This window comes from Odocoileus virginianus, chromosome 19, assembly GCF_023699985.2.
Source record: "Odocoileus virginianus isolate 20LAN1187 ecotype Illinois chromosome 19, Ovbor_1.2, whole genome shotgun sequence".
In the NCBI taxonomy this organism is placed as follows: domain Eukaryota; kingdom Metazoa; phylum Chordata; class Mammalia; order Artiodactyla; family Cervidae; genus Odocoileus; species Odocoileus virginianus.
This window is the reverse complement of record NC_069692.1, coordinates 19,711,014-19,724,368: the sequence shown is the minus strand read 5'-3', so window position 1 is coordinate 19,724,368 and position 13,355 is coordinate 19,711,014. Positions and strand designations below refer to the sequence as shown.

Genomic DNA, 13,355 nt, shown 5'->3' with positions numbered 1-13,355 from the left:
GGTCATATTCTTTGTCTTTGGGTCATTTATTATTTGTTAATATTTAAAGTCGGTAATGGTTTATGAAATAGTAAGTAAGCATTTCTTAGTTCTAATTACTCTAAATGTTCTGAGAAACTTTTAATTATGACTAAAGAAACCAAACTAAAAAACAAAGGTCTAATGAAAAATAAACAATACCCAGCTATCTAGTCATGGTTATAAACATAATAAATTTCAGAAAAAGAGTAGGTTTAGAAAGTTTCAAAGTTTCGTTAAAAAATTGAGGAAGGTGATAAGAAGGAAGGTATGTCAAGATGTTCTCACCGTGGTTGGTCTAAAGGAAAAATGGTATTAACTTTAAGAAGATTATGGAGAATCTGTAGTTCACATTGAAGTTAAATTAACATTTCACTAATGTGTTAAGTTTGTATAAAATTTCTATTAATATAATACAGTTTTACCAGTTCTGCCTTTTGGTTCTCAGTAAATGTGAACCTTTTACTATTTCGGACTTTATATACTGATGTGGTGATTTAGTCACCAAGTCATGTCTGACTTTTGCGACCCTATGGACTGTAGCCTGCCAGACTCCTCTGTCCATGGGATTCTCCAGGCAAGAATACTGGAGTGGGTTGTCATTTCCTTCTCCAGTGGATCTTCCCAACCCAAGAATCAAACCCGGGTCTCTTGCCTTTCAGGCAGATTCTTTACTGACTGAGCTACAAGGGAAGATCTCAATATACTGATATAGCTTTGTTGTTTTAATTTAATGCAACTTTAATTTATAATACAGCAAATTTAGACAAGAAAATATTTGTAATTTCTCTTAATACCCCCATTAATACAAGGAGGATAATATACATCACAGCTTGGCCAAGTACAGTCTTCATGCCAAATTTGGCCTGTCCCCTGTTTTTAAAAGTTAAATTTTACTGGAATACAGTCACATCAATTTGCTTACTTACTGTCTGTGGTTGCTTTCATGCTGTATCAGCAGAGTTCAGTAGCTGCAACAGAAAGGCCTGTGAAGCCAAAAGTATTTACTGAAAAGTTTGTCAATTCCTGATGTAGTAAGTCAGTGTAACTAACTTATTTCTAAATGAGTTATGGTTTTAGGAGGTTTCAAATACTCTTTATAGCAAAACTTTTAGAGCATTTTTTTTGTGTGACAGAATATACACTATAAAAAATTTACCATTTAAAAGTGTACAGTTGACTATCACTCGGTATGTTCACAGTGTTTCTCAACCATAACAACTATCTAGTTCTAGAACTTTCTGTCATCCCAAACAGAAACCCCAATACCCTTTATTCCAAGTACTTGGATACCACTAATCTGTTTTCTGTCTCTCTGGATTTGCCTATTCTGGATATTTTACATAAATGAAATCATATACTGTGTGACCTTTTGTGTCTGCTTCTTTCACTTAGCATATGGTTTTCAGGGTTCATTCATATTGTAGAATGTATCAATACTTCATTCTTCTTATAGTTAATACTCCATTATATGGATTTACCACATTTTGTGGTACATTCATCACTTGATGATCATTTGGGTTATTTCCACCTTTTGGCTACTGTATATATGTAGTACTCCTGTGAACATTTGTGTACAGGTTTTTGTTTGAAACCAGTGTTTTCAGTTCTTTTTAGGTATATACCTACCAGTGGATGGATAATGCGCTAATGCTGTCTTCACCTTTTACCACCAGACTTTTTCCATAGTAGCTGCACCATTCTGTTTCTACCAACAACATGTGAGAGTTCCAGTTTCTCACCGACAGTTGTCTGTTGTTGTGGGGTTTTTTATTGATTTATTTACTTTAATGGAGGCTAATTACTTTACAATATTATGGTGATTTTTGCCATACACTGACATGAATCAGCCATGGGTGTACATGTGTCCCCCGACCTGAACCCCTCTCCCACCTCCTTCCCCATCCCATCCCTCTGGGTTGTCTCAGTGCACCAGCTTTGATTGCCCTGTTTCAGGCATCGAACTTGGACTGGTCACCTATTTCACATATGGTAATACACATGTTTGAATGCTATTCTCTCAAATCATCCCACCCTCGCCTTCTCCCACACAGTCCAAAAGTCTGTTCTTTATATCTGGTCTCTTTTGCTATCTCGCATATAGGGTCATTGTTACCATCTTTCTAAATTCCATATATATGCAATAATATACTGTATTGGTGTTTTTCTTTCTGACTTACTTCACTGTGTATAACAGGCTCCGGTTTCATCCACCTCATTAGAACTGACTCAAATGTGTTCTTTTTAATAGCTGAGTAATATTCCATTGTGTACATGCACCACAACTTTCTTATCCATTCATCTGCAGATGGATATCTAGGTTACTTCCATGTCCTAACTTTTGTAAAGAGCACTGCCATGAACATTGGGGTACACATGTCTCTTTCAGTTCTGGTTTCCTCGGTGTGTATGCCCAGCAGTGGGATTGCTGGGTTGTGTGGCAGTTCTATTTCCAGTTTTTTTAAGGAATCTCCACACTATTCTCCATAGTGGCTGTACTAGTTTGCATTCTCACCAACAGTGTAAGAGGGTTCCCTTTTCTCCACACCCTCTCCAGCATTTATTGCTTGTAGACTTTTGGATAGCAGCCATTCTGACCTGTGTCAGACAGGACCTCGTTGTGGTTTTGATTTGCATTTCTCTGATAATGAGTGATGTTGAGCATCTTTTCATGTGTTTGTTAGCCATCTGTATGTCTTCTTTGGAGAAATATCTGTCTAGTTTTTTGGCCCATTTTTTTTATTGGATCATTCATTTTTCTGGTATTGAGCTGCTTGAGCTGCTTGTATATTTTTGAGATTAATTGTTTGTCAGTTGCTTCATTTGCTATTATTTTCTCCCATTCTGAAAGCTGTCTTTTTACCTTGCTTATAGTTCCCTTTGTTGTGCAAAAGTTTTTAAGTTTAATTTGGTCCCATCTGTTTATTTTTTCTTTTATTTCCATTACTCTGGGAGGTGGGTCATAGAGGATCTTGTCATGATTTATGTCAGAGAGTGTTTTGCCTATGTTTTCCTTTAGGAGTTTTAAAGTTTCTGATCTTATATTTAGATCTTTAATCCATTTTGAGTTTATTTTTGTGTATGGTGTTAGAAAGTGTCCTAGTTTCATTCTTTTACAACTGGTTGACCAGTGTTCCCAGCACCACTTGTTAAAGAGATTGTATTTCTCCATTGTATATTTTTGCTTCCTTTGTTAAAGATAAGGTGTCCATAGGTTTGTGGATTTATCTCTGGGCTTTCTGTCTTGTTCCATTGATCTATATTTCTGTCTTTGTGCCAATACCAAACTGTCTTGATGACTGTAGCTTTGTAGTATAGTCTGAAGTCAGGCAGGTTGATTGTTCCATTCTTCTTTCTCAAGATTGCTTTGGCTATTCCAGGTGTTCCTAAGTACTTTATTCTTTTCTTTGGCAATCGTGAATGGGATTGTTTGCTTAATTTCTCCTTGTTTTCTCATTGTTAGTGTATAGGAATGCAAGGGATTTCTGTGTATTAATTTTATATCCTGCAACTTTACTATATTCATTGATTAGCTCTAGTAATTTTCTTGTTGTGTCTTTAGGGTTTTCTATGTAGAGGATCATGTCATATGCAAACAGTAAGAGTTTTACTTCTTTTCCCATCTGGATTCCTTTTTTTCTTTTTCTTCTCTGATTGCTGTGGCTAAAACTTCCAAAGCTATGTTGAAAAGTAGTGGTGAGAGTGGGCACCCTTGTCTTATTCCTGACTTTAGGGGAAATGCTTTCAATGATTTGCCATTGAGGATAATGTTTGCTGTGGGTTTATCCTATATGGCTTTTGTTATGTTGAGGTATGTTCCTTCTGTGCCTGCTTTCTGGAGAGTTTTTATCGTAAATGGGTTGTTGAATTTTGTCAAAGGCTTTCTCTGCATCTATTGAGATAATCATATGGCTTTTCTTTCAGTTTGCTAATGTGTTGTATCACATTGATTTGCAAATATTGAAGAATCCTTGCATCCCTAGGATAAAGCCCACTTGGTCATTATGTGTGATCTTTTAATATGTTGTTGGATTCTGCTTGCTAGAATTTTCTTGAATTTTGCATCTCTGTTCATCAGTGATACTGGCCTGTAGTTTTCTCTTTTTTTGTGGCATCTTTGTCTGGTTTTGGTATTACGGTGATGGTGGCCTCATAGAATGAGTTTGGGAGTTTACCTTTGCAATTTTCTGAAAGAGTTTGAATAGGATAGTGTTAGCGCTTCTCTGAATTTTTGGTTGAATTCAGCTGTGAAGCCATCTGGTCCTGGACTTTTGTTTGTTGGCAGTTATTTGATTATAGTTTCGATTTCCATGCTTATAATGGGTCTGTTAAGATTTTCTGTTTCTCCCTGGTTCAGTTTTGGAAGGTTATATTTTTCTAAGAATTCGCCCATTTCTTCCAAGTTGTCCATTTTATTGGCATATAGCTGCTGATAGTAGTCTCTTATGATCCTTTGTATTTCTGTGTTGTCTGTTGTGATTTCTCCATTTTCATTTCTAATTTTATTGATTTGATTCTTCTCCCTTTTTTTCTTGATGAGTCTGGCTAATGGTTTGTCTATTTTATTTATCTACTCCAAGAACCAGCTTTTAGTTTTGTTGATTTTTGCTATATCTCCTTTGTTTCTTTTTCATATATTTCTGCTATGATTTTTGTGATTTTTTTGGTGGAAGATGCTGAAATGTTGGTCTCTGGGGCCACCCCTTGCCTTCCGGCTGCCTCTCTGCCTCCAGGCTGGGAGGAGGGGGGTGCGGAGGGGCTTATTTGCAGCTGTCTGGCTCTCCTTTGGTATACACTCAATCCTTTGTTCTGTGAGCATGCCAGGCTAAACCTTAGAGCCCCTGGAAAGTTTTTTTTTTTTTGTCTCTGTGGAGAATCACAGTTTTGGTTGCTGTCTCATGTTAGTTCCTTCAGATTGCCCTCGGGGCATTCAGGCCAGGTCCGATGATGCAGCCTGGCCTCAGCAAGCACCTGGGCTACTTCTCCACTGGCAGCAGTGGTTAGGCACATGATCTGTGGGTTTTTTGTTTTTTTGTTTTTTTTTTTCCTCCCGGTTATGTTGCCCTCTGAGATTCCAAAACTCCCCACAGACCTACTGTGGAAACTTCTCCTTCACAACTCCCTCCCCAGGACAGATATCCATCCCTAAATCTTCTTTCTCTCTTTTTGTCTTTTATGTTTTGTCCCACCTCCTTTCAAAGAGAGTGGGTTGCCTTTCTGGGTGCCTAGTGTCCTCTGCCAGCATTCAGATGTTGTTTTGTAGAAGTTGTGCAACATTCAAAGGATCTTTTGATGAATTTATGGGGGAGAAAGTAGTCTCCCCATCCTATTCCTCCACCATCTTCTGTTGTCCGTTATTCTGATTAAAGGGTGTGAGGTGGTATTTAATTTTGCTTTGATTTACATTTCCTAATGACATTGAGTATCTTTTCATACATTTGTTGGCTATTTGTGTATCTTCTTTATCTAAGTCCTTTGCATATTTTTAAATTCAGTTGTCATTTTGTTGTTGAGTTGTAAAAATTCTTCATATATTCTGGATAGATTCTTATCAGATAGATTTTAGAATATCTTTTGCATTCTGTGGGTTTTCTTTTCACTTTCTTGACAATTTCTTTGATTCACATAATTTGTGATTTTGATGAAGTCCAGTAGTATTTTTTCTCTTTTTACTTATGTTTTCAGTGTCATATGTAAAAAACTATTGCCAAATTTAAGGTCATGAAACACTATGTTTTCTTCTAAGAGTTTTACCTCTTATATTTGCATTTTTGGTCCATCTTGAGGTAATTTTTTTAATGTGACTTGAGATACATGTGGACATCCACTTGTTCCAGCATGGTTGCTTGAAGAGACTGTTCTCTCCTCGTTGAATGATCTTGATACCTTTGGTGAAAAGGAGTTGACCATCGTGTGTGAGTTGAATCTGCAGGCAGATTCTTTACCCAGTGAGCCACCATAATGTTGCATAAAAGTGGTGACATTATGTTTTTTATCACTCATTCACCATTGAGAATAATGTTAACTGTGGGTTTTTCATAAATATCCTTTATCATATTGAGATGGTTTCCTTTTGCTAGGTTGTTGAGTGTTTTTATCATGAAGAGGTGTTGGGATCTGTTAAATGTTTTTTCTGCATCAATTGACATGATCACATGTTTTGTTTTGTTTTCCTTTATGCTGTTAATGTGGTGAATATATTGTTTGGTCTTTGTTCATTGAACCATCTTTGCATTCCTGGGATAAATCCTGGGATAAATCTCAGTAGTTCATAGGGTATAATTCTTCTAATACGTTCCTGGATTCAGTTTCCTAGAATTGTGTTGAGGATTTTTTTGTATCTGTTAGTAATACATATATACACACACAAACACTCTTGTCATGTCTTTGGCTTTGGTATCAGGGTAATACTGGCATCATAAAATAAGGTAGGAATGTTCTCTTTTATTTCCCAGAGAGTTTGAGAAGGATTTAATTCTTCTATAATGTTTAGTAGAATTTACCAGTGAAATCGTTTCATGTTTGACTTTTCTTTATTAGGAGGGTTTTGATTGCTCATTCAGTATCTTTAATTGCTATTTATCTATTTAGATTTTCTGTTTCTTCTTGAATCAGTTTGGTAGTTTATGTGTTTCTGAGAAATGGTTCATTTCTTTTGCACTATCCAATTTGTTGGCTTATAGTTCATAGTATTCTCTTATAATTACTTGTGTTTCTGAAAGATAAGTAGTAATATCCCCAACTCTCATTCCTGGTTTAAGTCTTTTATTCTCCGTCAGTCTGGGTAAATGTTTACTTAGTTGAGTTTTCTTTCACAGAATCAACTCTTGAGGGAGTTCATTTTCTCTAGTGTTTTTCTCTTCTGTTTCATTTATCTCTGCTCTTTATTATTGCCTTCTTTCTTCTAGCTTGGGGTTTAGCTTGCTGCACATTTTTTAGTTTCTTAATTAAGATGAAGGTTTATGTTATTTATTTGATATCTTGTTTAATGTAGGTGTTTTCAGTTATAATTTTCTCTCTGAGCTTTCGGTGAATTCTGTAAGTTTTAGCATGTTGGGTTTTCATTTTCATTTATTCTGAAATATTTCCTCATTTCCTGGTGATTTTTTTTCTGACTTATCGGTTGTTTAAGATTATGTTACTTATTTCCATACATTTGTGAATTTTCCAGTTTCTCTTCTTTTAGTGATTTTTAGCTTCAGTCCATTGTTCTCTGTAGGATTTCAATCTTTAAAAATATATCAAATTTACCTTGTGGTCTCATATATGATGTATCCTGGAGAATATTCCATGTGCACTTGAAAAGAATGTATGTTCTGCTGTTAATGAGAAGAGTGTTGTATGTGTTGTGCTTGGTCATGTCCAACTCATTGTGTCCCCATAGATGGTTAGGTGTCTTACTATTAGTTGATTTATAGTGTTGATGAAGTCCACTATCTTCTTATTGGTCTTCTGTTCAAGTTTTCTGGCTATTACTGAAAACTATATTAAGACCTTTGTGATGGTACAGCTGTCTATTTCTCCCTTCAATTCTGTCAGGTTTTGCTTTGTACAATTTGCTTTGTTGCTAAATGTTAAAACTTCATGATGGATTGTCATTCTTTTTTTTTTTTTAATTTATGGATTGTCATTCTTATCAGCATGTAATGTTATTCTTTATCTCTTAAACAATTTTTCTCTTAAGTCTATTTTTCTAATATTAATATAGGTACCCTGGCTCTCTTTGGGTTATTATTTTCATGGAATACTTTTTCCATCCTTTCACTTTCAACCTGTCTGTATCTTTGAATGTAAAATGAGTGTCTTGTAGAGTGCATTACAGATGGCTCATGAATTACTGTTTTTATTGTCTTTAGTGTGTGCTGCTAGTCACTGCCTTTTAAGTCTCATTCAGGAGTTTGGTCCATTTACATTTGGTGTAAACACTCACGGGAAGTGCTTCTGTCCTTTTGTTGTTTTCTCTGTGTCTTATGCCTCAAACAATTTTTGTTCTTCAGTTCCTTCCTTCTTGCCTTCTTTTGCATTTATTGACTTTCTAAAAATACTATACTGTATTTATTCCCTTCTCAGTTCTTTTTTTAGTATATTTTTGGTTGTATTTTTAAAATCTAAGGAGTACAATGAACATCTTAAACTTAGAATAACTTCGAATTTATACCACTTTAGTCTCAGTATGATACAAAATCTTTGCTCCTTTATACCTCTGTCTTACAATAAGTTACTATTATTAGAGATTACATTATTATACATTGTGTGCATGTTCACATAAATTTGTAATTAATGCTCTATGTGTATATTTTTTAAATCATAGAAGAAATCATAAACCAAAAATGAAATAATATTGTCTTTTATATTTACCTGTGTAGTTATTTTTAGTGTTATTTCTTCATACAGTCCTGAGTTATTAGTTATTATATTATTTCAGGACATTTTAGTTATTTTACTTATTCTTATAAAGTGAATATACTAATGATGGAATTTTCTCAGCATTTGTTGTTCCTTCATTTTTGAAGGGTAATATTGCTGATATAGAATTCTTGTTTGGTAGTTTTCTTTCAGCAATTTAAGTATATTATTGCCTCTGTCCTCCATGATTTTTGATGACAGATCAGCTATTGATCATAATGAGAGAGCTCCCAGCTAGGCAAAACAAAGCCAAGCCCCCTTCATCAATCTTTCAGGGAGTTCCCAGACAGGTCAAAGCAGAGAAACACAGTAATGACTTGGAAACAAGTCTCCATAGACTCTTTGGGAAACAGAACTCCAAAAGCTGGGAACTCCAGCTTTTGTCCTCAAGGCTGCTTCCAGGCTAGGGAGGGGACAGGACAAAAAGGTAAGTTATATTGTCAGAAAGCAATTCCACATTTCAACCCCTTCCTGATTAAAAGTTTACTTCCTTACTATGAACATTTACTATCTTGGACAGTTCTAATTAAACTAATTCTAACAGAGTTTGCAAAAATTGGTGTTTTGGGGAAGGATAGGCCTCCAGGGTTATCTTCTGTACCATTTTTGCCGAAGTTGCTCTAGAATAAGAATTTTTTCCTAAATCTAGGTTCTCTGTACTTCTTGCAGTTTGCTAGAAGGTTGCAGATGGAAATACTAAGACAGGCAGTCTGTTAAAAACAAGACAAAAAACTATTTTTTCTTAATATCTGATCTTCATTCAATTTGACTCTATATTCCTTACTTCATGAATTTGTATTGTGTATTATTTTCTTCATTAAAAATAAGTAATCTAATACTGTACTCTTTTTAAAATATTTAGAAATAACTAAGTCAATTTCCCATGGCATTCTTTATTTTGAATGTTTTTTTTTTTTTTTCTGGAAATATAATGAATCTTTAAAACTCACTTTTCCTTTTATCAGGTAAGGTTCATTCCTTATAAGATATATTAAGAATTTTACTGTTTTGATAGTAGAACCTAGCTGAAAAGGAAAAATGAATATAAAGTGACAGTTCCTTTTTTCTTTTTCTTGGCAGGTTACTAACAAATTCAAACAGACTTACAACAACCAGAAATGCCGTATGGGCCCTCTCAAATTTATGTAGAGGCAAAAATCCTCCTCCAAACTTTAGTAAGGTATTTGTAAAGTACACAAATTAAGGAATCTGTCTACGAAAATTTTAAAGTCTCCTTATAGTAGATTTTTAGAGATTGAAGAGACTGTACTCTTTTTAGTAATTATTTTTTAATTAACTGGACAATGTTTGCACATACACAAAATCAAAAGAGGCATAATGAAAAGGCTCACTTGTTTTATTTTCCCAAAGAAAAAAGTCTGCGAAATATTTGACTGAATAACAATTAAGAGTCAGTCTTTTAAGTAAAAATTGTATTACATGGGGAAAATAAAATAGCTAATTCAGCTTGTAACTCAAATGCGTATTTTTCCTGGAGATCATCATCATAGTTTTTTGATATGCAGAAGTGCTTGATATGTATTTTCCATTTTATCTCACAGTATTCAAAAGACATGTATTCAGGAGTTGAGGTTTACTAAAATTAGTAATATTTACTGTTTCTTCGGGATTATTCTCCCTCCCCACTATTAATATAAGTATGTGGATGTGAAGACTACAACGATCTGTGGTACATTTTGGTATCACTGCCTTGATTTGTGTAAATGTGCTGATAATTTTACTCTACCCACCATTGTGTTTATGCTTTTAGTTCAAATGTCAACAAAATGAAAAAGGCCGATTATAAGCTAACACATAATAACAATGAAAACAGTTTTGGCATTAAAGACCCCCTAAAGGTTTCAAGAATCCCCCAGGGGTCCATAGAACCGCACTTTGAAAGCCCCTGACCTGCAATACTGCTTTAATATCTACCTGAATAATTTCTTATCTTTAAGTCCTTCCTTAAAAATTACCTGTTCAATCTCACTCCTGTATTTAATGTAATCTATGACTATCCCTAGCCACTGACCTCCACATTTTACTCCTTTTTGTCACTACCTTTTAATATAATATGATTTTTATAATATATTATAAAATATATATATATTATATATATTATAAAATATATTATAAAATATTATATTATATAATATGATTTTTTTATATTAAAAAAATCTTTCTTCCTCTGAGGTGTAAGATTCTTAAAGTTAGGAGTCTTTTTCTTTCATTAGACTTTTGTTAAGTAAATTTTTTGTGATTTACTATGAGAGAGATTCTTTTATCATGCAAGTTTTTTAAAATTTTATTTTCACAATCATATTTTATATTTGCAAGAATAATATTTTTTGTTCTTTGATTGCTCATCTTTATATAAATTTTTGTTTTTTTATAATTTCAGCAATTATCTGTGGGTTTATAATTTTTGAATTTTTCTTCTTTTCTGATGTCTCCTTCATTTTGTTTATGGTCTGTTTGTTTTGATTTCTTCCCTACTAGAGGCTCTCATACAGCTAGTGATCCTTGACACTCTGGAAATACTCAAGAGGCAGGCACTAAAAAGCTGATTGAAAGATGGGTATATAGGCTCATCATCTTATGAGCTTCACTGTAGGCTAATTGGGCAGCAAAACCATGTTTTCTTTGAGAAACTTCAAGTTTCAGTATGTTTTCTGAAACTGTTTTGTTTCTCTAGGGACAGATTTTCTACTCACCTGTTGGAAGGTTGGTAGATTAGGTTGAGTAGGTAATAAATACCATTGGATATCTAGGAGCTGGGAATTGCAAGAGGGCTGGAAGTTTTCAATTCAATCAGTATGTAACTTTTACTTAATCTCTTCTAGTTTATAGTCCAGTGTTTCATTTCAGCCTCTTCCATGAACTGTACCCCAAAGTTCAGTTTCTATAGCTCACCAGCTGTAGTCAGGATTATAAATGTCTACTGGACTCCTCACAGATGGAATTTGTATTTCTGTTTCTTCTTTTCCTAGTTTCTGAGAAGACAGTGGGGCAAAAATGGTTTTATTTTGTTTTCTTAAAACTAGAATTCTGTAGGACTTCATTGTTTTTCAAATCATTGTGGGGGTATGTGTATGTGATTCAGACATAGGAGATCCCTAATACATAATTATTTTTACAAACTTTGCCAAATAACTTATTCAGTATAAAATAAATAGGAATCATAATCAGTTTCATGTTTATATGTAGTTTTCATGATCATAATTTTAAAACAGTGAAATGTCTTAATTTCTCTGATATTTTTCTAGCTTAAATTTTGTATTTAAAATTTTTATTTTAAACTGAGTAGAAATTATTTTCCTAAAGAAACTGTTTTGAATAGAGAAAAATTTAAAATACCGGTTCTTTCTTCCCTTCCAGGTTTCACCTTGCTTAAATGTCCTGTCACGATTGCTGTTTAGCAGTGACCCAGATGTATTAGCAGATGTGTGTTGGGCCCTTTCTTATCTTTCTGATGGATCCAATGATAAAATTCAAGCAGTCATTGATTCTGGAGTCTGTCGAAGATTGGTGGAACTTTTGATGTAACTATAATTTATGGTTAATAAGTATATGATTGTGTTTTAAGTTTAGTAATTAGAGTAATGGCCTTCTAAACATCTCAAGAGTTACTAACTTTAGGAAGAATTGAAAAGCTACCAAATTTACTCTGCAGAATAGCTGAAATACTGAGAATCTGACCCTTAAACTTAGCTTTTATATCCTCTATTTGGAACTAATCAGTTTGTTAATGAATTTTACTAGTTTAATCTCTTCATGAATGGGCGGGACTTAATTCAGCAAGTATTTATTGAATGCCTATTACCTGCTAGAGTGTTGTGCAACATGTTAATAATGTATGGAACACAGTTCTGCTCTCACAGTACCAATAATCTAGTTAATTGTTCATTACAATAATCAATTTGTGTATTGGTCCATGCATAGTATTTCACTTGAATTAAAGATCATGTTTCTCTTTGCTGGGCTATTGTTGCTACTTCCATTAAAAAGAATAGATTTTCTATACAAAGAAATTAAAAACTTGTAAGAAAATTTGCTTTAAAAAGATTATTTTAGCTTCCTAATCCTCTTTTTTAAAAAAAGTGTGTTATTTTTCTTCCTTTTTTCTTTTGTCAAAAAGTCATCAGGTTAAAAAAAAAAAAGTCATCAAGTAGGCTCAAACAAGGAAGATGGTACAAAAGAGAGGTTCAGTAAGAGGTTGTGGCCCTAGCTTGAAGACAGCGTCTGAGGAGGAGAGGAACACAGTCCAACAGAGGGATCAGATCAGGGCCCACACTGATGATGACACCCACTAGAGCAGAGCAGATAAGCAGGCTGGAGCAGGAATTGGAACGAATACAGGACAGCAGCCTAGTTGAATCAGAAGACTGGTCACACATAGGGAGGTTGTGATAATGGAAGCCAGCTTCTTATTCTTAGAAAATGGAGATATATGTATGGAAGGCAGAAAAGCCAGAATAATCTTATGGTACTAGATCAGAAGTAAAGATATCAGTGTGAATTCATGGCGTTCATCATAAAGAGATAGATGTAGAAATAAACACATATGTAAACATACGTGTATGTGTGTATATGTGCCCTCTTAGAGGGCCTGAGAGCAGTGACAAACCTATACTAACAAGATGAACACTCCAAGTGCACAAATCTTGGTTTTTAAACACTACTCTCATCAAGTAGCGTCATGGGTTCTTGAAGAAATAACTAATACCAGGGCTGGGCCTGGAAAAAAAAAAAAAAGGCAAGATGAACCCAGAAAGTATTGAGAGCTCAAAGAAGAAAGAAATATCAAAAGGACACAGAAGGCCACTTGAAGGGACTCCTACAGTTTAAACCTGGGATGATTTGAACATTGAAATAAATTGTAGTAACATATTACAGCTTTTTTGAATAGAATAGCAATCCATGAGTCCACA

At 34.3% G+C, this 13,355-nt stretch overlaps 1 protein-coding gene across 1 annotated transcript in view; it reads left to right on the top strand.

Moving 5' to 3' along the window:
* KPNA5 (karyopherin subunit alpha 5) overlaps positions 1–13,355 on the top strand; it is a 46,571-nt gene that overhangs the window by 16,752 nt on the left and 16,464 nt on the right. Inside the window, exons 8-9 of the mRNA XM_020901730.2 lie at positions 9,505–9,604; positions 11,803–11,966. Of these exons, the coding sequence (XP_020757389.2) occupies positions 9,505–9,604; positions 11,803–11,966 (264 nt within the window). The remainder of the gene's footprint in view (positions 1–9,504; positions 9,605–11,802; positions 11,967–13,355) is intronic.